Source organism: Leuresthes tenuis, unplaced genomic scaffold (genome assembly GCF_036924035.1).
Source record: "Leuresthes tenuis unplaced genomic scaffold, fLeuTen1.0.hap1 SCAF_10, whole genome shotgun sequence".
Classification (NCBI taxonomy): Eukaryota; Metazoa; Chordata; class Actinopteri; order Atheriniformes; family Atherinopsidae; genus Leuresthes; species Leuresthes tenuis.
Window position 1 is genome coordinate 20,022,269 of NW_027325364.1, and position 27,112 is coordinate 20,049,380.

At 38.5% G+C, this 27,112-nt stretch overlaps 1 protein-coding gene across 4 annotated transcripts in view; it reads right to left on the reverse strand.

Annotated features, from left to right (window-relative positions):
- dnah5 (dynein, axonemal, heavy chain 5) overlaps positions 1-27,112 on the reverse strand; it is a 94,289-nt gene that overhangs the window by 7,034 nt on the left and 60,143 nt on the right. For all 4 annotated transcript variants that reach the window (XM_072394644.1, XM_072394643.1, XM_072394642.1 and 1 more), the window contains exons 63-82: positions 26,540-26,654; positions 25,741-25,917; positions 21,569-21,772; positions 20,599-20,778; positions 17,242-17,379; positions 15,567-15,702; positions 15,237-15,418; positions 14,894-15,028; positions 14,117-14,272; positions 11,520-11,702; positions 9,448-9,552; positions 9,208-9,346; positions 8,833-8,947; positions 7,395-7,585; positions 6,657-6,778; positions 5,706-5,855; positions 4,850-5,095; positions 4,429-4,648; positions 3,408-3,613; positions 2,248-2,451 (exon numbers count right to left, since the gene is read on the reverse strand). In XM_072394644.1, coding sequence (XP_072250745.1) covers positions 2,248-2,451; positions 3,408-3,613; positions 4,429-4,648; positions 4,850-5,095; positions 5,706-5,855; positions 6,657-6,778; positions 7,395-7,585; positions 8,833-8,947; positions 9,208-9,346; positions 9,448-9,552; positions 11,520-11,702; positions 14,117-14,272; positions 14,894-15,028; positions 15,237-15,418; positions 15,567-15,702; positions 17,242-17,379; positions 20,599-20,778; positions 21,569-21,772; positions 25,741-25,917; positions 26,540-26,654 — 3,304 coding nt within the window. The remainder of the gene's footprint in view (positions 1-2,247; positions 2,452-3,407; positions 3,614-4,428; positions 4,649-4,849; positions 5,096-5,705; positions 5,856-6,656; positions 6,779-7,394; positions 7,586-8,832; positions 8,948-9,207; positions 9,347-9,447; positions 9,553-11,519; positions 11,703-14,116; positions 14,273-14,893; positions 15,029-15,236; positions 15,419-15,566; positions 15,703-17,241; positions 17,380-20,598; positions 20,779-21,568; positions 21,773-25,740; positions 25,918-26,539; positions 26,655-27,112) is intronic.

Below are 27,112 nucleotides of genomic sequence, written 5' to 3' on the forward strand. Positions count from 1 at the left end.
GATATGCTGGTGAGATGACAAGGTCACTCCCAAGCCTCCCACAAACATGGCCAAATGTCTGTAATTGGCTCACAACCAAGCTGCATCTTGAGTATCTGTGTGCCGTCTAAGAGAGTGCATGAGAACATGCAATTTGAGGAGTCGTGCTCAGACAAGTCAACAATTTTTGTAGTACTTTTTTATGTGAATAGTCACATGAAAAACAAGCTACACGCTTTTCCAATCAATTCTAAAGTTTTATGCATCAAAACATGACCTCAGACGAACACAACGTGCATCACATTACACAACAAAATCAACATTATTCATTTAACAAAATCGAAGCAAAAATGGAGAAGCAGTGTGCATAAAAACAAAAGACAACATGTTCCTTTTAGAGAGAAGCGACATTCTCCAGCAACCACTCCAAATTGTAATTCTAGTTGTACTGTCATGAACTTAAACACTCTGAGGCTGGTTGAGTTGAGCTGTGGCCCTTTTTTTTGTGCTGACCTTTGGATGAACTTGCTGGGACATCAACTTTTCCGCTTGTGAATGATCTTTCTTACAGTATAATGGTTTGGAAATAGCTCAATAACCCTTCCCAGATTGACGAGTAGCAAAAATTGCTTCTCTAAAGTCATTCCTAATGTCTTCTCTATGCATTGTGTTAACACAGACCCGAACACTCCAGACCACCAAACTGACAAAACATATACCTTTATAGAGGCAACAACACCTACTAATGACCAATTTATCAAGTGTATTAGAGTAGCAGCACCTGGCTGCTACTAACCTATTAAATCCTCTGGGAGAAGTAAGGGTTTCCTGCTCTGCTTTTGCATTTGGGATTATTGTTTGTTTAATAGTCAATGACATCATGCAATATGACAGGTTCTCTTGCTCCTTTGAGGTTCTATTTAGCTAATTTAAAAGACCTGTAAGGTCATGAACATTTTCATTATTTTCTAATATATAATACCTTAGAATTGAAAGGGGGCGTATTTCTTCAAATGACTGTATGGCTGCTGGCTGAAATCATTACCTGAAACCTTGGCTGCATCTTTTTATATCTCATTTTTTCCCCACTATAACATACTGTTATTATGTTAATACTTTTCTCTACTGAGCTGAAGAGATGAACTGACCCTGCACTCTCACACGAGCTCTGTAGCAATCAATACCAATTTTCCAGCTGGCCTCATAGGATAAATAACTCAACAATGTGGAAGTATACCCTTGCTGATTTAGCAATTACTCAGCTGGCTTAAAGATTCCTTGAAAAACAGCAGCTCACCAACAAGCTTTGTCCAACGGCACAACTGCTAAACCACAAGGGGTTATAGAGCTGTGACTGATGACCTTTAGAATAGGATAAAATCTAGGTTTTTGGATTAAATTCTGAGATAGAATGACTCCAAAAGGTCAATAGCACATTTTTTAAATTGGTTTAAAGATCAGTGCGGTGTCCCTGTAATAGAGGATAAATATATGCAGATGGACCATATGTTTATTACTTAATGGCCGGAATAAGCTTCATTACGATGAACGATGTCAGGTGAGCAAAACCAGTTAAAGGTATGTACACATTTAGTAAATTGTGTGATTTGTTTCTTCATAGGAAATTTCACCCTTGTTCCTTACTGCCTGCATTTAATTTGGAAAGGCACACACAAACACACAAACATATGCTTGAGTTGTGCTCTGTTGTGCATTTTGGCTCCTCAGATGAAGTGTCAACACATATGTACATTTGTGTGTGTGACAGAGAGAGAAGAAGGGATCTTTTTAATGTTGTGTTTATGTGTGTGTTCTCCACAGTTGTGTTTGGCTGTGTCTGTCATTCTTTATTTGAGCGGTAGCACAGAGGAATGAGCTTGTTGAGCCTGGCAGCCCTGAGCATCCATCATAATGAAACTAGCTTTAATGAAACATGCTCAGACTGCCCCCAGACGTGCACACACTCACACAAACCCACCAGTGAAGCACAGAGGTACACAAATTAATCACAAATAATCTGTAATAAAATGAGCATGCATTCATTTAATCTGAAACCACACATGGCAGCCTGCACTTGGATGTGACATGAACAAAGTAAATCAGTGTCTTTTAACATTCTCTTTCTTAAGTGTTGCTCTTTTCACCATTTTTCATGTCACTAAAAGCAGAAAAGATATATATTTAAAAAAAAAAATCCTCCACACAGTGGTTCTTATCAGAAACAGAAAGGGACATTCCATCACCTTTGTCCTCTTAATAGAGGCTTACCTGAATGTAAGTGAGATACTGGTCAACGCTGGAGCATTTCGGGATGCTGTAGCCCTTGTAGAAGTTAAAGCTGGGTCCAAACATTTCCTCACTGAACCACACCTTGGCAAAGGTGTTAAGGAGGCGCTTGTCGTAGTCATCAGTCACACGGCCACCGTACTGAATCTCTCCGATCATGTATCGCACTGTATTCCATGACACACCCTAAGAAGATATGAAATATTGCTAAAAGATGAAAACTTCCTTCATCATAAAATATCTTTCTTCTATCATAATGTTTTATATCTTTGGAGAGCAGGAAAAATTGTGACCAGCTCTCTTAAGCTGGTGTGGAGAGTACAAAGGTAATGTATGTGACTTAGTGCAGATGTGAGGGAAATCTGAGGAGCTACTAAGCCCCATCATTACAAACAGAGATAAGTGGAACAAGATCTTCAGTCCAGACAAATGGTGCAGATCTTGTAAGCTCAAATCTGGCTAATTAATGCTATTAAGCAACCTAAACAATAAGCAGTGGTAGAAATAGTAAAGTGGTTGCCATTAATTACATTTGCAACAGTTGTGTTTGAAGATCTACCAATTACAAAGCCCCTGCAGGAGGAAGTTGTATGAGGGGTGAGGACATAGCAGTCATCAACTGGTGGATTTGCAACTGAAGGATCTGACAAACTGTTTTCTTTAAGAAGCAATACAGTGACTTTTATACTGATAAAATATTTTAACAGTAACTTGCTGTGAAAAAAGCAAAATAACAATTTATTTTACAATAATGACAGCTAGCTGCGAGATACTTTTCCTTTGCTTCTTTTTACAACTACGTTGTAACATTGTCAGATACATAATTTATTCTGATGTGCTTGAAAACATGGAGAACACATAACATCATATTATTCATATACATTGGATGCATTTATTAAATGTTGCCATAATGCTGTATTTCAAAAGGAACTCTATGAATCAGTTCAGTACAATGTGTCACCTTCTGCACACTTCATCCAACAGTATAAATCGGCAGAGGGATTTGAAAATGAGCAGTTTGTGCTATTTTATGGGAGCCATTGACAGCAGCTATCAGTGATGTGTTTGATCATCTTATTCATCCTCTAAACAAACTAGCATTTGTGTTCAGTGGTAGATTGGCAAACATATACTTCACCCACTTTTTTTATGTCTATGTCATCAAGGTGGTTCTGAACAAACTGGACAGTGGCATTGAAGTCAGCTTGGTTGAACTCGTAGGGGATGTTCCATCCCAAAGGGCCATATTTCCTCCTCTCTTGCACCGTGCTGTGGAGAAATGCTACGCCGTACAGCATTGGCTTCCACTGGACCATGTTACTGACATCCAAAAGATCTTGGTTTATACCTAATGAGAGATGCATGGATGAATACATCAGTAGCCGTCCCAAAGGGATGCTAACAGTTAAATACCTAACTTTTAAATTTGATACAAAGACTTTAGAAGAAAAGCACGCATAAAACATAAATAAAGCGAAGACAGACAATCACTTTCTTTTCGATGACCACTAGGATTGTGTGACATGACAAATATGACAATCTATATACTGACTGCATCACCAAAAACAAGTGTGATTCCTTCTAATCTGACAATAAAATGTAACTGCTTCTTTCAGACATGATTCCAGAGCTGATGATAAGTGTGTACATGGATTCTCAGTTGCTCTTAAGGAACAACACATCCTGCTTTTTAACATGAGCCAGGAAAAAGCAGCTGGTTCATACATATTAAATATTCCTCTATTCCTTCCCTGCTTGAGTTCTAAATAAAAACAAAACTATGTGTTTCAACTTGTTTAGAATTTCGCAAACCTTCCCCAAGGCTTTTGGTGCTTGGGTGTAAAATGTAGTGAATTAAGCAACAAACAGGTGCTTTTTTTTCTGCATTTTGTTCTCTTCATCTGCTATCTCTCCCTGAGGATACTGTAGAAGAAGAGTGAGAGCCTATCTGTAGTTCTGCATCCACAAGTCAGACGTTTACAAATGCACACATCAAGAGTAATAAGAGACTTTGCTCTGCATGCTAATATTCTTTTTACGATTTATTTTGACATTTTACTTTATTTCCAACATATTCAAGCCTGGCAGAGTTTTCAGGCTAGAACACTGTATTGATTCAGGACAGGATATGCTCAAGCTAATCTAAACTGAACCATATCCCACCTCCATAAGTCCGCTTAAGCCCCGCTTTGAGACCCTGTGGTGGTTCATTTGTGAACTTGATTGACATCTGCAGAAGCGTGATGGGGAAGTGTCTGTGGACCTCTGTGGTCATCCAAAGGCGGAAGCCGTCGTTGACGAAGTCTGTTTCTGTAACTGTGTCCATCAGCTCGTCCATAAAGTCCAGACCCAGGTGGCAGTTCTGGAGTAATGCCCACCCACCCTACGAACAATGACAGTTATGACTGTCATAAAAGACTGCAATGTGATGACATCATGAGCTATACAATTTTTTGTTTTATTTCAACAATAGTTTCAGAGCCAGAGCTAATTATTGTCAAGCTCAATATTCTGCATAAAACAACTGTTTTAGCTGCCATACAACATGACGGAAAACAACAGTAATCTAACACCACTGACTCACATTAGCCATGGTCTGCTGCAGAAGTTTGCGGGCGTGGACCTCTTGTCCTTGTCCCATGGACACATACCGGGTTTCAATTTTCAGTTTCTTCCCCAGCGCAATGATAGAGTCAGTTGGATCTGAGCCCATTGACAGGAAGCAGATGAGAGGTGTTCGTGGGTCTGATTCCTCCCACATCTTCTCCAAGTCAAGAATCACCCCTTCAGTGTAATTCTCCCCCATCGCATCAATTATGTATTTACGGGCCTTGAGGGAAAAGGGATCATATAGATGCATTTGTGTTCTGATTCATAGTGCAAAATGCAAATATACAAGGGGGAGGATTCATTCCGCATTGCAGGCCTTTTCAAAACAAAAACTGAAGGAAATTCACTCTCTGGAGGGTTGAGAACATAAGAGGAATTTCAATGGAAACTTTATTCATTCATCTGTCTTTTTTTTCTTACTGGCTTACTCTTTTCAGTCAACAGTAAATAGCTGAGTTAAAGAACAACAACTGAAGAACCATGAGTGCAACAAAGTGACTGTTATTTGGCTCTTTATATAATTCTTAAATATAGATTAACAATGTCAAATAAACATCTGGCATTGTGGAATTTTTTACAGAACCAAACCAGCTTTAGTTGAGGCCAAGAATGTATAAATCTGTTGTCTTCTTTATAAACACTGGCTGTGGTTTGGCAGTCCACACGCACATATTAGCAATGTGTGCCCTTAGAGTCACACTCACAGCTTACACAGTGCACTAAATGCACCATGGACTGAAAAAAAAGATGGGGGTGTGTACAATCAAGAACTGAGTGGATGGTTTTAAGCCACTTAATTCTTATAACTATACAGAAACGCATATTCAGACCTGTGCAATAGTCCTGTCAGGACACCAACAGCGTATAAGGAGTAGCCGTCGAAAACAGTCAAGTGCCTGGTCATAGGAGTTTGGGACCACCTCCTCCTCTGGGGCTTCTTTGTCAAACCAGGACTTCCACTGCTTCTCATTCCGACTTATCTGGAAGAAATGTGTAAGCAGCTCTAAAGCAGGAACACTGACAAAAATGAACAAACCTCTTACTGCATCAAAATACTGGATAAATAGGTCTGGACAAAAATTGAAAAAAGTAGAGAACATTTTCGAACATATTTCAAGAATAGAGGAGTTGTATTGACAGAGTTAAGAGGTTTTGGCAAAGGTGTGTTTCAAATTCATGTCCCAGAGCTGAAACAACCCAATCCGTTCTTCATCTTGTTCTTCTTGGAAGACTGATTTTAATAAACAAAGAACTGCTAATCCACCTTTCCCTATCAATCATGTACAAAAGACACACACACACACTAACACACATACATTGTGTGTGACTGCACATGTGCCTGTGCTCAGCCAAAAATAATTGATTGGGTGCTTCTCCAAACTAAGCTCATTTCACAGAGCACTGGTTTTTTCCCTCCATAGAAGCCACCAGGCTGTCAGTCACCCACAAGGGTGTGTGCATTTGTGCGCGAGTGACAGTCCATCACGAGTCTGCAAGTGTCTATGCATAAAAGAGAGGATGAAGTGAGCCATGATGAGACTGATATTGACATGTTTAGTAGAGCAAAGAAGAGCTGTGAAAGTATTTGATAAGCACCTAGAGACCACCATTGTATCTGTGCATGTGCGTGCGTGTGTGTGAGAGAGAGGAACAGATGAGACCCGCTGTTTAATAGATAAAAGTCCTTGTGAGTAAACTCTCTCAGTTAAAGAGAGGTATCATACATCTGTCAAGGCATAAACTGATTGCCTGGTGCATGTTTGTCAGCGTGTGTGCTGTACCTGATCCAGTATATCAGAGAACTGCCACAGTTTGCTGAGCTCTACAAGATTGAGCCAGGTCATGTCCAGAATCCACTTGGCTGGTTTCTGGGGGCAGGCCTTTAGGTCCAATGATGCACCTCCTGGATGATGCAAAAACACACAACTTATCCACTAAAGAAATAGTTATAAATGCAAAAATACACAGGACAGATAACATGTAAACTTGATCTTCAGATTTGTACACAAAAGTCTAAAGTGTTGTGATTCTGTGTACAGTGGGTCGGAGCTGACAGATGGTGAAGCTGCATGCGTGTAGCAGACTGTCTGTTCTGGTTGTGCCAGTTAACATTGCTGGCTTTTATCCCTGCAGCGAAGAGCACTCCATATTTGTGAGTCAGTGAACTGCTACAATACCAATATGTTCAAAAGGTCTGTAAAGAATGCAATGTTTTGCACTGTAAAGAAAAACTATATTTTGAAAAGTAAATAATACATGGTTTTATTCACTATAGATTGGATTCATTATATTTTAAAAGGAGTTGTTAAAATAGTATTTTTACAAAACTGCTTGCTGTTTCCCAGGTTTGGCATTTTGTCAATGTAATTCAATACATTGAAGCTTAAAAGCCTGCTCCAATTAGTGCTAATGGTCAAGCACAAGAGTGCCTGCAACTTGCAGAAAGAAAACTGACGCATCAATGACCCAGCTGTAGACAGAAGAACATTCCCAAATAAAACCTGACATTTCTGTCTTACCTTTAATGAGTGTGAGAAACTCCTCATGTTTGACTTTATTGCTCTGCATGTCAATCTTCAGTGTCAACAGCAAAGTGAAGAGAAACTTGTGCTCTTCATACAGACCCCGTGCTGCATACTTATATACCTCAAAGGTCATGTATTCTATGATGCTGGTGATCCTTTTGCTGGTGATGGGGCTTTTGGAGGATCTGTTCAGGTAGAATATCACAGCATGTGCCTTAGTTCCAGCTTGTTCTGTTTGTAGCTTCTGCTACAATTTCACAAAATGATAGTTTCACAACAGTAAAATTGAACACTTTTCTGAATCAAAAAGCAATTAAAGAGACTGCAGTGGGAACAGACCCATCCACAGACGTGGCATATTTGTGACAAGACAAGGTTTTAAGCTTGCAAATCTAATGTCTAAAATAAAATGCACACTTTGCATTATAAATAACACACAAAACACAAGGACAAGGACATAAAATCTCTTTGAGATCGTAATAAAACAAACATCAGAGATAATTATGAGGTTATTATTGCCAATGTGTTTGTTGATTCAGAGGAGAATCTGTTTCCATAAACACGAGTAGGTGGATACAATAAATGCAATACATGTGGCATTTAAAGCAAATGAATCCATTTACCCTACAATAGAATCTACCTTTGTTGATATAGCTGTATGAGAAATTACACTATGTGCTTCAGTGTTTGTTCTTTTACAGATTCAAAGATAGAAATGAAGGCTGTTTGTTACATAATTATCTCCTTGATTTTCAGCTACAATGCTCTGTGCATGCTACAGAGATTTAGCACCCCGAGAGCTGCAAATACTGAATGTCAAGTCACGTGTGTGAACAACATAATAATATGAAGCCTGGAGCACAGGTGGCTCTCCTCTCTAATTCAGAAGGCAAATTTCATTAAGCTTCTTATTACAAAGAAATAATAAGGATGACTTTATACTCTGACTGCAACAGACCGAAAAATTATCTTGACATCTTGTCAATTCTATTTAATGGACGTTTTATTGTAAGTTTATCACACAGTGCAAATGTGTTCCATGTGCTGAAATAAGGACCAAACAGAAGACAGACAGTGAGGTAGGTTATGGGGCACAGAGAGCAAATGTCTGGCTTTGAGAAAATCAGTGCTTTGGGATATTCCATGAATATCTGCATTCTAGTCAGATTCAGTCACCTAGAGAGTACAGCCTGTTATAACAGCCAATAAAGCTAATCCCCCACTGCAGCTGTGAAAAAACTATGAAGAGCAACTTCTGTTTGGCAGCTCTATGACAAAAAAATGACCACATGGTATCAACAAAGTGTCATTTCAGCCAACACATGTTTGAACATAGATATATAAAAATGTATATGATGGCTAAACAATGGCTTTAAAGAGCTTACTGAGTCACTGAAAACAAAAATGATGAATAAGGTCAAAGTATCCTCACCTAGCGAGAGAAAGGTCAAAAAGTCCCAGGAACTGCCTCAGAGAGGTCTGATACATGATGTTGACCACACTCATCTCAGTGATGAGGAAGTACAGGATGCTGCCCCTGGTGGCCACTGAAAACACACGTACAAACACAAGCAAGCACAAAATCTGTAAAAGAAGGGAACTTGCTATGGAAGTTGTTAAACTAAGTTCTTGAATTAAGTGAATGTGGATTACGACCTATATTCATTGAATAAAAAAGTTTCTTTACACGGTTTGCAAACAAAAGTCTTGATGATGTGAAACAAAATGCCCAGTTAAATCTGTGTCACGGGACCTGATCTGAATTTAAAAAATAAATCCTGTCTTTCAGCTTGTTGTTATCACCTACCGGGTCGGTACTCCTCTCTGGCAGCATTGATCTGCACCTCAGTCTCTGCAGCAATCTGTAATTTTTGAGTGACCTCCTCAGACGTGCGCTTCGTGTTGCTAAGGACGAGAATCAGGCTCTCGTCATCCACCAGTGAACCCTACAAACAGACAGTTACATTAGAAAGTTAAACTCTTTTGCATGTCTCTGCCATCATTCTGACTGTTCTAATATGTCACAGTTTGAGATGTATTTGTTTGCCTGTGTGCTGGTCAGTCGATACAGGAGGTTGTCCTCAAGTTCCTTCATCTTTCTCTTATTATAAGTTACATCTTCTAAGAGGTCTGTCCTCTCCTTCTCCATTTCCTAGTCTCAGAAAAACAGATAACATGCACACACATATACACATAGGTTATAAAGCTGCAGTATGGTGCTTAGGCCATAGGTCATTAAAATCAACAGACTGCAGTTGACCAGAAGATGAAAGGCCTTTTAGATTAGCAGGTACTCGAGGTTGTCCTGAGAGTAGGCAAGATCAAAGCGAAGCACTTATGAGGTTCATCCTGTTATCCAAACCAAATTTCATGGCAGTCCAGTCATCAGCGAGCAGATTGTCACATCAGATTAAGAAAACTGCTTTAAATGGTGTAAAAGCAGTCAGATGTTGCCACTACCATCAAGGGTATGTTTTAAACCCATTACATTACTTCTGGTGCTGGAGATTCAATGCATACTTTCTTAAAACCAGCAGTTTCTTGTTTTAATATGGGTAGCTCCTCTGACCTTAAAGATAAATACTTCAAATATTAATATTAAAAAAAGATATACATTGCAAACAAATATGAGATTGAGCCATTAAAAACCAACAGTGAAGTAATGAGAAAACATAAAGAGGAGAAATACTTTACACACCCTGACTCTGAGTCAGACTGTACTCCTCCAGCAGCAAAAAAACTCAGTCACACTCAGTAAACGCATTAGAAATCTGATCCGGTGTGAATCAGCATGTTGAATTTCAACTCATGTTGAAATGTATGTTTGTACAGAGAAGCTTTATCTGGTAGAAACAACAAAGTGACTTAAAACTAAAAGGAATGAAGCATAAATAATTTAAAAAAAACATCTGTAAGCCAGGCTGTAGCTGAAAGTTGTCTATAAATTGGAGCTGTGACATAAAGCAAAAACAAATAAGGCTGCATTAACAATGATCTTGAGCTGTATGTTAAAAAAGTAAAATATTAAAAAAACGGAGCCAAACAGAGACTTTCCTCTTGAGTCACTGGTACGATTCTGCTATTCCCTTGACCCAGATTCTTTGTTGTTGTTTGGACAGATTCCAAATATTATAATGCATCAAAAGATTTTCTTTATTATTAATAGTATTTTTCAATTAGTTTTTTTTTTTTTACTATGATTTAATTCATTAAAGCTGGAAGAATCATTTCGGAACACTGGACAATAACAATCTCAGGACTGAAAGGACTGGGTGAAGAGCATGAGCCCAAGCTTGGTCATTATAGTGAAGGATAAAGCACAGGACTCCACTTAGATTTTTTTGTTTCTTTCTTTTTTTTTTCTACTTACATACTATGTATCTTGCTTTTCACACCACTCTCCTGTATCTGTTACTTTTTGTTTAAATAATCGTTGAAATAATAAAATAATACAAATCTAAGTACTTAAAGCGACCATGCGGCGCATGTGAAAGCTTCATCAGCTTCAAGGAGAACAAGCAAGTCATTAAACCAAGATAGTAGCCCCAAATCTTTTATTATGATCATATCCACATTTAGCACATACTGAAGATAACAAGCTATTCTTCTCCTCTTGCATGAATCTTTCATTTCACGACCAACCATTACTAGAGAAAATTGCTTCTCTGCACAAGCACCGGTCTTTTCAGAGTAATAATCAATGAGTCCTTTGCACTGGTGCATTTATAGTGCACCATTATATTCCTGACTATGAATGACTCAAGTTCCTGACTTTCTGGATGTGTGTATCTTTGTGGGTATATTTGGAATATATGCATGGGAACATTATTTCTGGGTAGCTGGTTGTTATTTCACACTGTCGGTGTCTAACGGCCTAATAACTGCCATGTTTTGCAGAAGGGTGATAATAACCTTGTTGCAGTTTTCATTAGAGAAAATGAGGCACACGATGTGGAAAGGTGTTGAAAGCCTATAAGGATCTATGCACACTGCCTGACGTCAGACGAACAGCGTCTCTGTGGAAATGTACTAGTACTTAATTTGAACAAACCTTATAATTCCCTTTATAATATGCACAGTGGTTTTAGAGGTCACCATTTTGTTTGCTGTAAACTATACCTGTTTTTCTGTAAGGATGACTCTGCCCAGTAGCTGGTCCTCAAGCCCTCTCATGGTAACAGTGAAATCAATGATGGAGGTGCGAGCACTGATTTCAGGAGTGTAAGCTGGGTTAGGAAGCTTTGTGGTCATATAAAGCCTGAAGCCCTTCATCACATCCACCTCTTTGTCACCCACTTTGACCTGCAGGCAAGTAGAAGGAATTTCTTTTAAAGAAAAATGTCAACCTTCAGCACAACAGCTATATGAAGAGGGCAAACCTGAAAACACAAACCAGCTAATATGCATGCCTATTTTTGGATTACTCATCCAAATCATATCTTCAAGACTCATTTAAAAAAAAAACTGAAGCAGAGACTTTTTTTAGAGTCAGTGAATAAACTCTTTGTGGATAAATCTGCTCAGAAACATTTCTTGTGTGTATCTGTCCATATAAATGTGGACATGTGCATGGCTGTGAGCTTGTATTTACTCCAATCGGCATTTAATTACTCATGGCAGTATAACTTCTAATTATCCATGTGCTTGTCTGTCCCTGGAGCTGTCGACTGCAAACACCTTTACTTCCTCCTATTTATAGAAATTTAAGCTTTTCAGAGAACACAGAGAGACAAGAGAGGGCACACACTAGTAATCAGGTCTCACATCATGCAGCTGCGAGACCTTGGGTAGATGGTGTTGTCTGTGTAGCACATGCTTACTGTCAATCACAACAGATGTGTGCATGGTTTCCTGTTATGTGGGGTGTTTGATGGGTGTGTGAGTGCATGCATGGTTGTTTGTTTGATACATGTGAGGGGCAAAGGCAAGTAACTGCAACATCACCAAGGGGATGGCAAGTGATAGAAATGCTTGTAATGTTATAGTATGTTGCAGTGAATAGTGGAAGTACTTTAAGCATTTCACTGAACACTAAACTGCTTGGAAACTTTTCCTCAAATCTTTACAAGCAACACAGAAAAGAGAAAGCCATGTGCACTGTAAAGATGATTTTTGTGAAAAGCTCAGAGCAATTGAGTTGGAGAAACAAATGTAGCGTTTTCTCCCAGTATCCACTTCCAAAGTTAAATTCAGGGTTGTCATGTTGGCAAATAAAATAATAATGAATTAAAAAAAAAACACTCAAAGCATGGCCTGCAATTTTCCAAATTAAAACTTCAACAATACATGAAATGAGGATGCTGAGAGAGAAAGCAATCTATTTTTCAGGGTCCATCCACAATGACAGAATGACAAGTTCAAAAGAAAAAATATAGCATGTATGGGCACAATACTGGATTTCACCCCTCATCATTTCCGAGGCCAGTAAGACCTTTTATGGAAGTACACAGCCGTTTCAGGCTGCACTCTTCATTTAGACATCAGGTTTGTCATGTTCGGAAAAAACTGTGTAGCTTGATATTAACTCCAGGAAGCATTTTTATCTATTAGATTTCATTACTTTAAATGATAAATCTCTGACTAATGGTCATACAGTTTAGTTTGCCTGTATATTTTAAATACTTGTCTTACCTCACTGTAACCTGCTACAAGAATACAACTTCAACCACTTGCCATGAAAAAAATAACAACAGTGCCTCATCAATATATCACATGCAACAACTTCATTTATGTCAGACAGGTAAAAGGTGTGATATTAGTAAAAAGTACATCCAGTGATTGTTCGAAGCAAGCACATCCTCTCAGACCAATGAAAATGATGCCTTTGTAGAGGTGTTGATGATGATCATTTAATCAGGTGCTTTTTGTTTGCAGCACCTGGCTGCTCCTAATCACCTTAATTCCAATGGAAGAAGTAAGGGTGTAATCAGTCTTTCACACACTGCTCTCACATCATTTTTGTCAAATAGATGCAATTCAATATGTCGTGCATTCTTGTTCCTCTGAGCAGGTATTTAACAAATTTTAAGACTCATAAGAACCATACAATCTTTTTAAAGTTATTAGTATGTTCTAATAAGAACAACTTTAGAAATGAATTGGGTTTATTTTAGTTTCATCATGATTGTATACACAGAAAAGCAAAGAAAAGCATATTTTTAACATTTTCAGTGAATAAAAAACAGAAACCCTTGGCCTTGGTGTGAGATATGATTTAAGTTTGTTGGCTTGTTGTAATGTAGGATTCAAAGGACAAAAGGAGAGCAGCTTGGAAAATTGTATGCATACCTAAAGAAATCAGTCAGAAACATCTTTTCATAGAAATCCTTTGGTGCTGAGTTTCTGTCTTAAAGAAGAATCAGTTGTAATACAGACTCAGTGAGTGTACAGAGGTCATTTACTCCTGTTTCTCTGTCTGCACACTCTGAGAGTGAACATTATAAGTACATTTTCATTTGTCGCACAGCACAAACTGAGTTGGGTCAGGTGATCTAACTGGTTAGAACAACCATGACACCCTGCTCTGTCAGCTGGGACTGTCCATGCTATACTCTTTCAGGGAAGATTATTTCACCTGTGTTAGTAAAGGTGTGACAGCTGTCATGGCAAGGACCTGGCACCAGAACTCAGAGCACACTTGCCCGTTTCACACTTTTTGAAGGACAAAAGGGATCATGTATTTAAGGATCTAAGCAGGGTTATTTCATCCGTTTTACCTTGTAAGTAGAGCCAGTTTTGAAAAAGTTTTTCTCAAGGATGTTGTCAAGCGCAGGGTCCAACTCTTCCCCTATATCTTCAATCAACAGGGGTCGACCGAGAGACAAACTGTCCTCAAGGTGGTTTTTGAAGTACTTATTGTTCAGTGAGGTGATCTAAGATCAAAGAGGTGAAAGCATTCAAAGATACAAGGCAGTTATATCATTTCTTTTTGTCAGTTAGCATGCTCTAGATGAGTGTAGATATCATGCACTATCTGTGACAGACATAAAAACTGCCAATCTTACAGCACAGTGATGAGCAAACAAAACAACAAAGCTAAACCTATGAGTGGGAATTCTAACTTGTCAATCTCCTATCTTAATACAAACTATGTTCTGAAAACTTTCAGAAATACAGCTTGGGTGCTGTATCATCAGGACACTCATAAGTGCTTTGACTCCAAGTGAAGACCAAGGCTTACAGAGGCAGTGACTGCGTGCTGTCTATGCTGGACAATGGGAAGAGCCAGGAGCAAACAGAATAATGCTGAAATAGGGAACCTAAGACTATTGCTATTTCTGTCATTGAATGTAATCAGAACTGACACAAGGGATCAAGGAGAGTAGAGAAATATCTATTACAGTGTAAAATTAGATGAAAGAAGCATAAAAATCAATGGCATTTGAAAAATGCATGAAATGGAAAGATGGGTGACTAATACTATCAAAACTATGTATTGATATAGTCAAAATAGATCGAAGCAAAACAACATTAGAGAAAAAAATGCCCCAAACCTGCATCTCATTCCTGACTTCTTTGTTCTTGATCCAAATTTTTCCCTGTGTCTGTGGGTCAATAAGGAGAGGGAATCGGGCAGCTTTGGTCACAATGATGCCATTGTGAATGGATAAGTCATCGTTGGGAAGCCCCTGTAAGATGGCAGATAAATCACTGATAAGGCTCAATACTGATGCACAGATTAACTGTTGCAAGCCAATTAATATACACACATTTGTTAACTGAAATTGAAAGTTCTCCATTCATTAAGCTTGACCATGTAGTATTTGATTTAGAAGCTTCAAACATTTCAACACTAAAGTTGCTTATCTTTAGTAGTTAGTAATATAGATGACATACCTGGAGGTTCCATTCACTAACAGTGGGCGCATCAATAAGCAGCTCAGTCAGATTGAGGTTGTTGCCAAATGGGATGCAACGCTGTCTCAACTCTCGCTGCCAGTCATTCAGCAGGAGATTACGAAACTCCTGATTGAAGGGGCCGGAGTAAGAGAGGAATGCTGTGGCCAGAAGAACATCTCCTGCAACAGGATAACCAAGATGTTGCTAGATGTTCAACACAATGCTTTCAAAAGTAAAAAAGATAACAATGAGCAAAACTCATTGTTATCAGTGAAGGGATATTAATCATTACATTATATCTGAAGCAACAGTTTTTTTTTAACTCACCCACGAGGCGTTTAGTTTGGGCAGCAAACTCTTTGCTCTGCTCTGTCCATCTCTCCTTTTCTCCTGCAAGGCCGCTGATGAGACTGGATGCTGTCTGCATTTTGTGTCGGCAGCGTTCAGCATCCTCCAGCAGCATCTGAGGCCAACAAACCGTTCAGTATGTTGAGTCTATAATGTGTCGTCCGTCTTCCCCACTGCATCCTCATTCATCCAAATGTTATTCATCAATTGTTTCTTGACAAAAGCAGTGAGTATTTGGAACAGATGCTTTCAAAATTAAACTAGGTTTTTAAAAATTAAACTATTAAATAGATTAGACCTTAGAATGTTTATGTAAATAGAGTAGTTTGGATATGCCAAACAGTATTATGTAGTTATCTAGAGTGACTTGTTAAGAGGGAATTTGATTAATCTACATAATCATGATCCTGTACTGTAGGTATCCAGGAATTCATTAAAAATGAGAAAAAGGTTAAGTGAGTGAGGTATTTTTTGTTCTAACTGTATCTGAGAGAAGACCTGCTGTGTTAGACTCTGAAAACGCAGGAATTTAAATGATTGCATTTATGGACAGAGAGTGCACACTCATGTAATTAGTTTCTGCGAGGTTCCTAAGTCCAAACAAAATTAGGCCAGAATCATTTGAACTCTTATATGTGAATGTACTAGGCTAATACATAACAACTAGTGCATGTTGGATTATCCTTGCAATAGCCCACAGCCTATAATGGACAGACAAAGTATGTTTTCTATCAAAATGCCCAATCTAGCTTTCCATTCTAAAAATAATGTGATGGGATCATCTTTAAACCATCTAAAAGAATTATCTGCTCATCAGTTGCTCATAGACAGTACAGAGATTGTTTACATGAATAATAAAAATGTCTGTTCCATCAATAAAGACCGGTTTAAAAGCATATAAACTTCAACAGTCATTGCCTGAGCCCAGGCAGCTTCACAATGAGTCTGTAAATCGTACTGTCAGCCCCTGGAGGCGAACAGTTCTGTGTTTTAATCACAAAATTATAAGAGTCAACTCAGGCTGTTCAGATTTCCTAATCAGGAAGTCTTCATTCACATGCTGTTTTGTTTACATGGTTTATTCATCACAGAACAGAGAGTACTGGTGATGAAACAGACACACAAAATACACTCAAACAAACTTACACCCATTACTTACACCCATAGCATTGATGTTTGTTGCAGTCATTTTAAAAAGTGGCTTGTGGGAAGCTCAGATAGTTAATCTCTACTATTGTTGCAGCTTATCCCAAGTCTTGACACTGCTCTGGAAAGAAAGTCCAAATCTCCTTCACATTTCAGTTCACAAACTCTGTTCTATTGATTTCACTGATTGTTTTCCCATGAAACAACCCTGTACATAACAATTACTAAGTTCAAAACAAATCAAGACATTGACCACAGGAAGAACAAGGAGTCTGACAACAGATGGTATGACTTCCATAACTAAAACTACAAATGATAAACCTGATTTAGCCAAAGAAGGCATTTAACAAAGGAGATTAACTAAAAAATGTCACCAGCTTATGGGAGGCAGCTTTTGTCTTATGTATTCGTCACATTATTCAAATAAGGATGATAACATTACAGCTCGGGCAGTAACGTATCTTCGAGAATTAACGTCACTGCTTTAAGACAGGGTGAAATCACCCACCTGTTTCTCCATCATGGCCTTCTCATACTCTGCCTGTACCACATCCAGCTCCGCCTGCTTGGCATCCAGTTCAGCCTGAGCAGTCTGAAGGTCCACGTTTGCTAAGGTCAGCCGATTTTCCTGCACTGCAAGGTTAGCCTAACAAAGAAAACAAGAGAAAAAAAAATAAAAAATTAACCTGTGACGCATTTAAAGTTCTGTTGGAGTCATGGTCTCTTACAGGAAGAGATGGTTTGAGAACAGAAGAGGTGAAAATGGAAGCAGAGAGAGCAATCCCTCTTCAGAGAGTGCAATGTATTGAATGCTTAAATAGTGAGACATATGTTTTGGATGAGAAATAATAAGATAAGCAGCTGTGAAGGTGACTTCTTCTTCTTTTTTTTGCATCTAAATTTAAGATTTAAAAGTGTAAGGGACAGAGACTGGTTCAAGAGTCAGACTGAATATGCATGAGGAGAAATGTAAGGGAGAAAATGAAGGAGGCAGAAATAAACTGGAAACAAACAGTGGTCAAAGGGTGACAGGGGTGCTTACTGGTGGTAAGTACTTTTCTAGGCTGTGCTGGAGCAGAGGAGAAAGCACTGAAAGAGGTTTGGAGATGGAGATTTAGAGGGACGTCTTTAGGTTGTTTAAGTGTGTGTGCATCTGAATCTGTTTTGGGTGGCTTGGGCAGAAGGGAGCCTCACACTAGCATTCATTATTAATTGACATCTGAGAGGGCCATCCAAGCTTTACCTTCTCCCTGTCTGTCGTCTGGCAGTCTGGCCAGCTGAAAGAGAAGCCACCACTCAGCTGGAAACCTGAAAATCAATTTGCTAGACCTTGATCAACACTTAAGCAAAAGGTCAGGATGAGAGGCAAGGGGTTCTCATGGAGGTTGTAGGCAATGTGATGAAAACAAAATAAGTGTTTCTGTATGTGCAAGACAGAGAACCGGAGGGAAAATGGAGATAGCCAGGCCAGTGACAAGGGGGATAATGGAAACAGGGAGTGAAGGGGGGAGGGGCATCAGCATAGAAGAGGGCAAAATAAAAAAGATGACTCCAGATGTGAAAGCAGAGGTCACCATCATGCAACATTTTGAGTGAATAGTCCAAAAATATGTGCACTCTGTTAAAGCTTTGCAGTGACTCGCATGCACAGGATTCCCACAGATGGCACAGTCAGAAGGGCAAACAGAACAAAAATAATGATAATTTGACTTGACAGTTCTGACCTTTGGTTAGAACTTAGACTTTGTCACAAAGTTACTTATTTTCCAAGGACAATCGCTTGATATCGTTGATATCCATATATTTTCCAGTGGTTTGGAAGCAGCAAATTACATCAAAGACGTTGTTTTAATTGCACTGATTCAGCTTTTTTTTTTGATAATGGCGATTATCTGGACGGTATCTATGATGAGGTCACTTTTTTTTTTTAATCACTGCGTTCAAAGTGTGATATCTTACGTAAACAGATCAAAAGAATTCTCTAATTATAAACAATGCGTCAAAAGAGATTTCAAAGCAGCTATTAATAAAAAAATAATAATAAATTCTTTAGTGGTGACAACAAAAAGATCAAAATAGCTCAACAAGGGCTGAGAACAAAACTGAAACAGTAAACTCAAATACGTATAAGGAGTGGGTTTAAAAACAAATATTCCATTGTAACACAGCCTTTGGAACAGCATGAAATCTGTTACCAGTTATGGGACCAGTAACTCCAGTTTAATGTCTTATGGAATAAGTATTGAGGAAGATGCATACTTTTGCAACATATGGTGAATTTGATTTTTCTCTCACCCAAGTACATCGTAATCTTTTGCAGAGTACTTCTCAAGACTGTAGCCCAGCTATTATTATCAATACTTATGAGGCTAATAGTGCTGTTGGTCCTGACAATGTTCAACCTTGTATCCTGAGCTCTGAACTGTTGCTTTTGGTCCTTTTCAAAGATTCCAGTAGTGTGGAAAACAGGATTTTCGCAAAATTCTCAATTATGAATAGAAAGCTTATTCAGCTTATACCCTGTCTTACTAAAATGACTTGACAGGGTTGATTAAACACTACAGCTGATAATTCATTTTAAAGGAAAGAAAGAGAAAGTCTTCCAGGTTATAATTAATGGTCAGCAGACAGAAACTGTCCTGTCTTACAAACATCATTGAGTCTGTTAGGACAATAAAATCAACTGAAGTAAAGGCAGGGAAGTGGTAATAAAGGGAAATAGAATTATTTGTCTTGAGGAAGCTTATATCCTTTGTTATTTGTAAGAAACTTGTTCATGCATTTTTTTCAAGGAATGGTTTGAGTCCTCTTTCCTGCTATACTGAGTTGGGGTTAGGGGGAGGGATCTGGGATTGATCAGTGATCGCTCTTACCCCAGATATGGCATTAAGCACATTTGTGAAATCATTGGATTAAGCAAGTTGGCGAAAAGAGATGTTAGTTGGTGACATATACTGAGGCTTCAGTATTCCAGTTCTATGCGGTTGGTCTTGTGCACTGCTGTGTCAAGGATTCGATCAATAGGCATGGTTCACTTACAGTGCATGCTGACGCACATGAATAATGCAGTTTTAATGAAAGAAAGAAACCAAAATGTTAGTCACTTGGATACAAACACAGCATCAGCATGTCATCACTTTTGTGAAAATCCAGAGAAATTTCTGAAGTTCTTTATACTGATGGATTTCATCCTTTGCACATGCAAAAAATAACAAATTATAGCGATCAAGATGGACTATATAACCCTGTAATGAGAGTTACCTGGACATAGCAAACTCAGCTTATTTCATCTTACATTATAGTGGTTACTATCTAAAGTGCCATTTTTTGGTCTGCATAACAGAATCAAATAAAATATGCCCTGAGACCTTGAAAGGAGATGCATCAAATTATATCATTTTTTGTATGATGATAATGCAAGGTTAAAAATGTATTCCTTCTGAAATTTTGAGGCACTTTCATTACCCACACTATCAGCAGATTGCTGAAGCCAAAATGTGCGAGAATGAATAAATTATATTCCTATGAGAGACAACCTGTGCTGTGCCTGTAGCCTCGGGCTTCTGTAGAAAAATAGCCCCTCTCCTCCACTATAACTATTCCCTATTCATCAAAGTGGAAGAATAAGGCCCTGAACAAGGACCAGGAATTATGTACCCTTTTGTTATATGTTTTCTGAGGAAATGATGATGTCTTTTTCAGGAACAATTTGGAAGATGACAATCATGTCCATTTTAAAAGCTCTTCTTTATGCATTTTTTCTTGGTCTTTTTATGAAGATCACATTTTTTTGCATGCAGATCTGCTTCACATTGCTGTGACACTTAGAAAGCCACCGTGCTTTATTTATCACACTGTATGTTACCTTTAAGGGCAAGACTTCCTTGTTAATGGAGAAGAAGGAGGCCATTGCTTTGGTCCAGGATGCAAGGCCAGCCACATTGCCACAAACCCTCTTGGCTGTTTCAATGTTGTAGTCAGACATTTCAAAATAAGGCTGCAGCAGCTCCACCATTTCTTCATTAATGGTGTCTTTGGGGAATTGCTACATGAGAAAGATAGAAAAAAAGAGGGAACTGGGTGGTTTCAGGTGGAGACTTACAGACAGACTATTTTCTGTCTGTAAGAAATTGGTTGACATGGGGTTTTATCATTATGTACAAACATGGAGAGCAGAATGAAGCGCAGAATACTGAATATAATATCAAATAAACACAAAACTAATACAGTGACAAGATATATAGTGACAGAGGAAAAGAGAAAAAACATGGTTGGCTTATAATGTCTCAAATAAACAAAAGGAGAAAACATACTTTAGTAAACTGATTGGAGTGCTTTGATGAAGTGCTTTTCAAGCCTTTTTAACTACTCAAAGCTATTTTACACTACAAACTACATTCACCAACTCCCAGGCACACAGACACTGCACATTGTCTCTACAGCCTGTGAGACTCTTTTCTCCACCACTTGTTCACACACGGATGAACACAACAGAGTCAAAGGGGCTCAAAGACACTTCAACAAGTGATCGGATGGGTGGAAGGGATCAAACTATCAACTTTAAGACTGGCAGAGTCCTCTTGCTACTGAGGTACAGCAGCACCATTTACTGAACAGTCTGCAACTTACATTTTAACATATGCTAATCATGGTCTTCCTATCTGTAACTTCTGTTTCTTTGGAGATAAGTTTGGCCTAATGACTAATGCATGCACAATGATTTAAGCCTTTTTTCTCCCCTAGAGCAGTACAATAGAATAACTAAATAAGCTGCTTAATAATCATAAGTTTTACAGTTTATGTGAGAGAGATGAATGAGATTTTGGTAAGTGCACCTGCAAGCTGCCCAGGAAGTTTCCGGCTGTCATGAGTTTTAGGGACTCCTGCCAGGATGGAGTATTGCAGTTTTTCTCCGGATCAATCTTCACAGTGTTGACCCGCCTCTGGAAGAGCAACAGCACGCAGTCCATGATCCGCATGATGAGGTGGGGAGGCCGGCCAAGTATACGCACTGTGGCAATGTCTGATGGCTTGATTGTCTGTGTGGGTAAAAATAGAGGAAATGGAAGAGTGCAGATGTTTTAGTACACACGAATTTTTCAAGATAGTGAGACTGTTTGTTAGGTAACACAGAATAGGGGTTGACATTAGTTATGCTTTAAACATTATTTTCACTGAAACAAAAAAAGCAATCACGCTCGCCATTTTACATTGTTTTGCATGCCGCATAAGGCATGCCATACAGTTTATCAATAGTTTTATGTTACATTTACTCTTTGTGCGCAGTGGTACACAAGGAAAATATGTGGGAGGGGTTTTGCCAACAAACTAAAGGAACACAATCCATGTTAAATTCTATTAGAGGGAGAATGTCTGAGATGAGGACAAACAAAAAATATGGTAATTTGTTTTTAATTACCCTGTTCAACAGAGGCATGTGCAGTAATAAAGATATGACACAATTTTGCAGTTTCAGACTATGAAAGGAAAGTAAATATGCAGAGAAAATACAGCAAGCAGTACTACAAAGACAAAGAAATTGATGAAAATTCTAAACTTGCTTTCCTACAAAGTGACAGGACTTGGAATAGGCGGACATACAATTACCTCATGAGAATGGTTCAAATGAGACACAATGAGAGACATATGAGGCAAAAAACATGGGAAATGTCCCAGTGAGATTTGGCTCCTCTATCAGGCCTCCTGCCTGCCTGTCTCATCTTTTCTACTTTTTTAACTTTGTCTTGTCTGCTTTATATGTATATATACACCTGATATACAAGATTAATTAGTAAAATGCAAAAAAACATCCTCCTATCCCACAAGACCTGTCAGACTTTCTTGAATAAATATGCTTAAAAACAAAAACAAGTATCTGTTGTGTTTAAGCACATAAATATATAGTGAGCAGATACACTTCCTTTATCCAACAATGTTACTGATGTTCTCGTAAACACACACTATAGATTATTCTAAGAGGAGAAAACAGAAAAGTAAGCAGTTGATAAACTGCCATCTTGTCTCATGATCTCTCAACCATCATGTTGAAAATACCTTTTACAATTTAGCTTCCGCAAAATCTGAAGAAGCACTTCAGGTGAAGACTGTTTAAAAATCCTTTAAAGCACTTACTAAATAAATGATTGAAACATGGGGTTGCCCAGGGTTGACTGTTTAGAAATCCAATGTTTCTGTGTGCAGCAGCAAGATAACAATTCTAATCAGGGACCAGCCGTAGGAGATTGTAGGCAACAATCTCCCCGGGAGGACAGCGATAATTACAATGCAGCTCCAGGCCTCAGACCAGCATACTGACTTTACACACACCGTGGCAGAAAGGCAAAATCTTTACACAGCTCCACTCAGCACAAGTCGCAGAGGACTCTTAAGTGGAACCCTGAAGCCACAAAAAGTGTGAGAGCAGGAAAAAGAAAAATTGCCAAAGTACGTGTGAAGCCATATAACGAAGCACACTAAACTGCTGTAAACCCAGCTCATTGACATTTATTTTACCCATCAGGCTGCCTTTCAGGGCACGATCGTACTTGTACAAACAGTCTGCCTGAAAAAGAGCAAATGCATATGGAACACCACCGCATAATAAGTTGAACAGTCATGGCTCCATGGGAGTGGCAAGGGAGGCAATGCCGCCTCTAAAACTTTGAGGCAAAAAAAGAAAAGAAAAAAATGTTCACAAGATGGGAAAAAAACAACAGTATTTTGTTGAATTCTGTGTCCTTTAGGCTCAGGTTATTTTCATTCATTGTTTCATAGGTGATAACCATTGTCTTTTGAAATCTAAGAAACCACCTTACATGGACTAAAATACCAGAAAAAAATGCTTTGCTTTCTTTGAAGAAAAAAAAAGGAACCCACCAGAATTTAGTTTAATTTCTGTCATCAGGGAAAAGGCTGCGACTGACACAATCAAGGCTATGCTCATCTTAGTCCAAACATAATTCAGAAGACTACAGATGAAGAATCGTACAGCTTCAACAAAGATACTGAAACGTGAGTGGAATTGTAGGATCTAGAAACTAGTCGATATAAATAGATGATGAACACAAAGATCCAACCGCTTAGTTATCGCTCATCATCACTTAGATAAATAGTTTACAGCAAAAACTTAACACATAAATTAGGTCTTGAAATCATTTAGGTACTTATGTTGATAAACTGACTGTTTAACTTTTACTTTAATGTAGTATCAATGAACTTTTTCTAAATCTGAGTGTGCAAAAACACAGACAGAAGCTCAGCTGTTGTATGACTTTGCCAACAAGTAACATTGCAGTTTAGACTTGACAAATTTTGACATTTCAGCACAACTGGACTTGCACTGTATTCCCAGACATGATATGCTCTCTGCTACATGTACTGGAGACAGAGATGAGAGCCATAGAGTTAGAAACGCTCTGTTGGAGAAATCAGACGATTAAACTATTTCTAAATCCCCCCACTGAGTTTTCATCCATTATATCTGTGAGCGGCCAATATCAATATTGGCCAAATTATATATTGGTCAGGCTCTAGCGTCTGTCCACTGCTATTGCCAACACCGACACATACATATGAGTAAATGTTAAATTGCTTTTGGTTCAAATAGTCTCAAAGCCAAGTTGTGCTGAAATTAAATGAAACAATGTACAAAAAGTACAGACATTTCCATTCAACAGTGGAGGCATAAGGCTTTGTTGAAAGTTTTAGCTTTTATTCCTAACAGTCATGCTGCCAACTTTGTCAAGAGAGGTCATCTTAAATTAATGCATTTACACAACCGATGGCAGATGAAGAAAATTTTCTAATTCATAAATTAGGGAGTTCTCCCTGTGCATACATGGGTTCTCTCCGGGTACTCCAGCTTCCTCCCACCGTCCAAAAACATGCATGTTAGGTTAATTAGCGTCTCTAAACTGTCCCTCGGAGTGAGTGTGTGTGTCTGTGTGTGTGTGGTTGTTTGTCTCTGTGTGGTCCTGTGACAGACTGGCGAGGGTGTACCCCACCTCTCGCCCGATGACCGCTGGGATAGGCTCCAGCTCCCCACCCCCCTTAATCTGACCTGACTGTTGGATTAAGCAGGTATAGAAAATGGATGGATGGATAAATTAGGGAAAAAAAATTGTACTTTCACTCAAGGTGAAAATGTACTGATGGACAAAAATGTACTAATCTTTGTCACCAGTAATTTCTCCAAAGACAGGCCTATTGGATTCAACATTTTACCCAGGTACACAGGGGGTCTGATTGAGGATTTATTGCAATCCCTTTTTTTTTATATATTGAAATGAATTATGTTAACAAAGTAACCGTCATGATGTTTTCATAGGTGCACACATTTTCAGGGGTTAGAAAAAACTGGTTGAATACCTGTTGGCTACATTCTTGTGAGTTTTTATGTGAGCTTTTTAATTTGGACTTCAATATGGGCTGTATTTTATTATCTGATGCTTTAAATGTTGTGCTGTGTTTGAACGGAGCTCTTTTCATATCATACACATGTGATTTTGTCATTGTGTATTTCTTATGATCACCCCATTTGCATTTGTCTTAGTGATTACATAATATGAATCAGCTGGCTGTTAGTCACCTGTGAGACCCTGATCTCAAATTGAAAAAGGCTTTATCCAATATGGGATCAGATACACTGAGGAATGAAAAGGGCTAAGACAATGTTGTTCTTGCTGCCACGCTTTATGAAAAATATGCTTAATCACTAATTGGATATTTTCATGTGAAATTGAGTATAGATTGTCTTGTTCTTTATAATGATTAATTGTAAATTATTAATCGTTGCTGTTCTTTGATCCATTGCGAAAATAAATTACATGCCTATCATCTTCATCTTTCACTTGCATTGGGGGCAGTTAATAAATGTTTGCAGGGCGAACTGTCAGAAACAGTCTGTTTTAGCATGATTTTGTTGATGCCTTGTACTTTTTTTTAATTCAAAACAAGTTCACCTCTCAAGACAAAACCAAGTATTGCTGTTTTTTTGTAAGTGCCATACTTGCAGTGCAGCCTCCGCCTCCTCAAGAGCTGGCCGGGCAGCTTCGAGTTTCTCCTCAGCGATGGCCTTGTCAGCTGAAATACTGTCTACAATGGCCTGGGCCTTGTCCTTTACTTTCTGCACTTCCACCTTCACCCGCTCTGCTGCCTGGGCCTTTACTGTCACCTCCTTCAGCACCTGAAAAGAGAATCAGACATGGCCAAGAAGCACTAGAACCTTTACTTTTGTGCCATTTTCAATACAGTAGGGAGAAATGGTAATCTGGTGTCATAGCTTCATAGTCCACACTGTAATTGCAGATATGCATTCAAAGACACCAATAAATTGAGACATCCAGTATGGCTGGCATGTTAACATGAACACATACTGCCAGAGAATCGTATTGGTACACAAAAATGTAACAACCCTAAAGAACCTCTATGAAAGTCTATACTCTACAAATTAATACTCAGAACACTACAGCTCTACCTGACAAATACAGATGTTTGTATTCATTCATGTAAAGAAATACTTCCGATTTAGCTACTGATTGTGCAGATGCACATGTATCTGCATGTATACTTGCAAAAAAAAAAAAACAGAATGATAAATATTCATATACACAAAATGCAGATTATTATGACAGTGGCAGGACAGTTCATTGTGGACTGTCGATGTTTTCAGTCAAATAAGTTATCTTTTGGAAAGTACAGTATATGCACTTAGAGAGGTACTATATGAGTCTAAAACAAGCACACACACATACACAAACACACAGACTGATAAAGAAAAAAAAAACAACTTTAAAAACTCTGCCTACCATATCAGCTTTGTCATTAGCAACCTGTAGCTCCTTCTCTTTCACCTCCAGCTCTTTGCTGAGAGCTGCAACAGACTCTGATGCCTCCTTCAGCTTTTTTAGACCAGTGTTCATCCTAAACAGGGAAATATCAAACACAGTCAGTCAGGCCATGTGTAAGTTTTGCATCTGTACCTTACTGCCACTGTGTTATTTTGAAGGCATTTTGAAGTCACCACCAAAACGTCATACTTGTTGTACATATCCACACAGATTTCAAAATGAACATGACATTTTGCCTGAACCATTGATTTCTTCTGAGCAGTGAAAATACTTGCACTTTCAACACAGATTTTTATATATTTGGCTTGCTTGTTGGTGTTATGTGTCCTGGTCAAATGCTGTAATGTAATAATATCACTGAGGCCGTAGCCAACGAGTAATGGAAAAATTGCTCACAAATCTGAGATGGCTTTCACTGCTGTAGTTATTTCTGGACTCTCTAAATGGATCATCACAAATGATTTTAGACAGACCTTTTGTCAACATCTAATTTCATCTTCTCTTTCATTTGATCATCAATCATCAGTCACT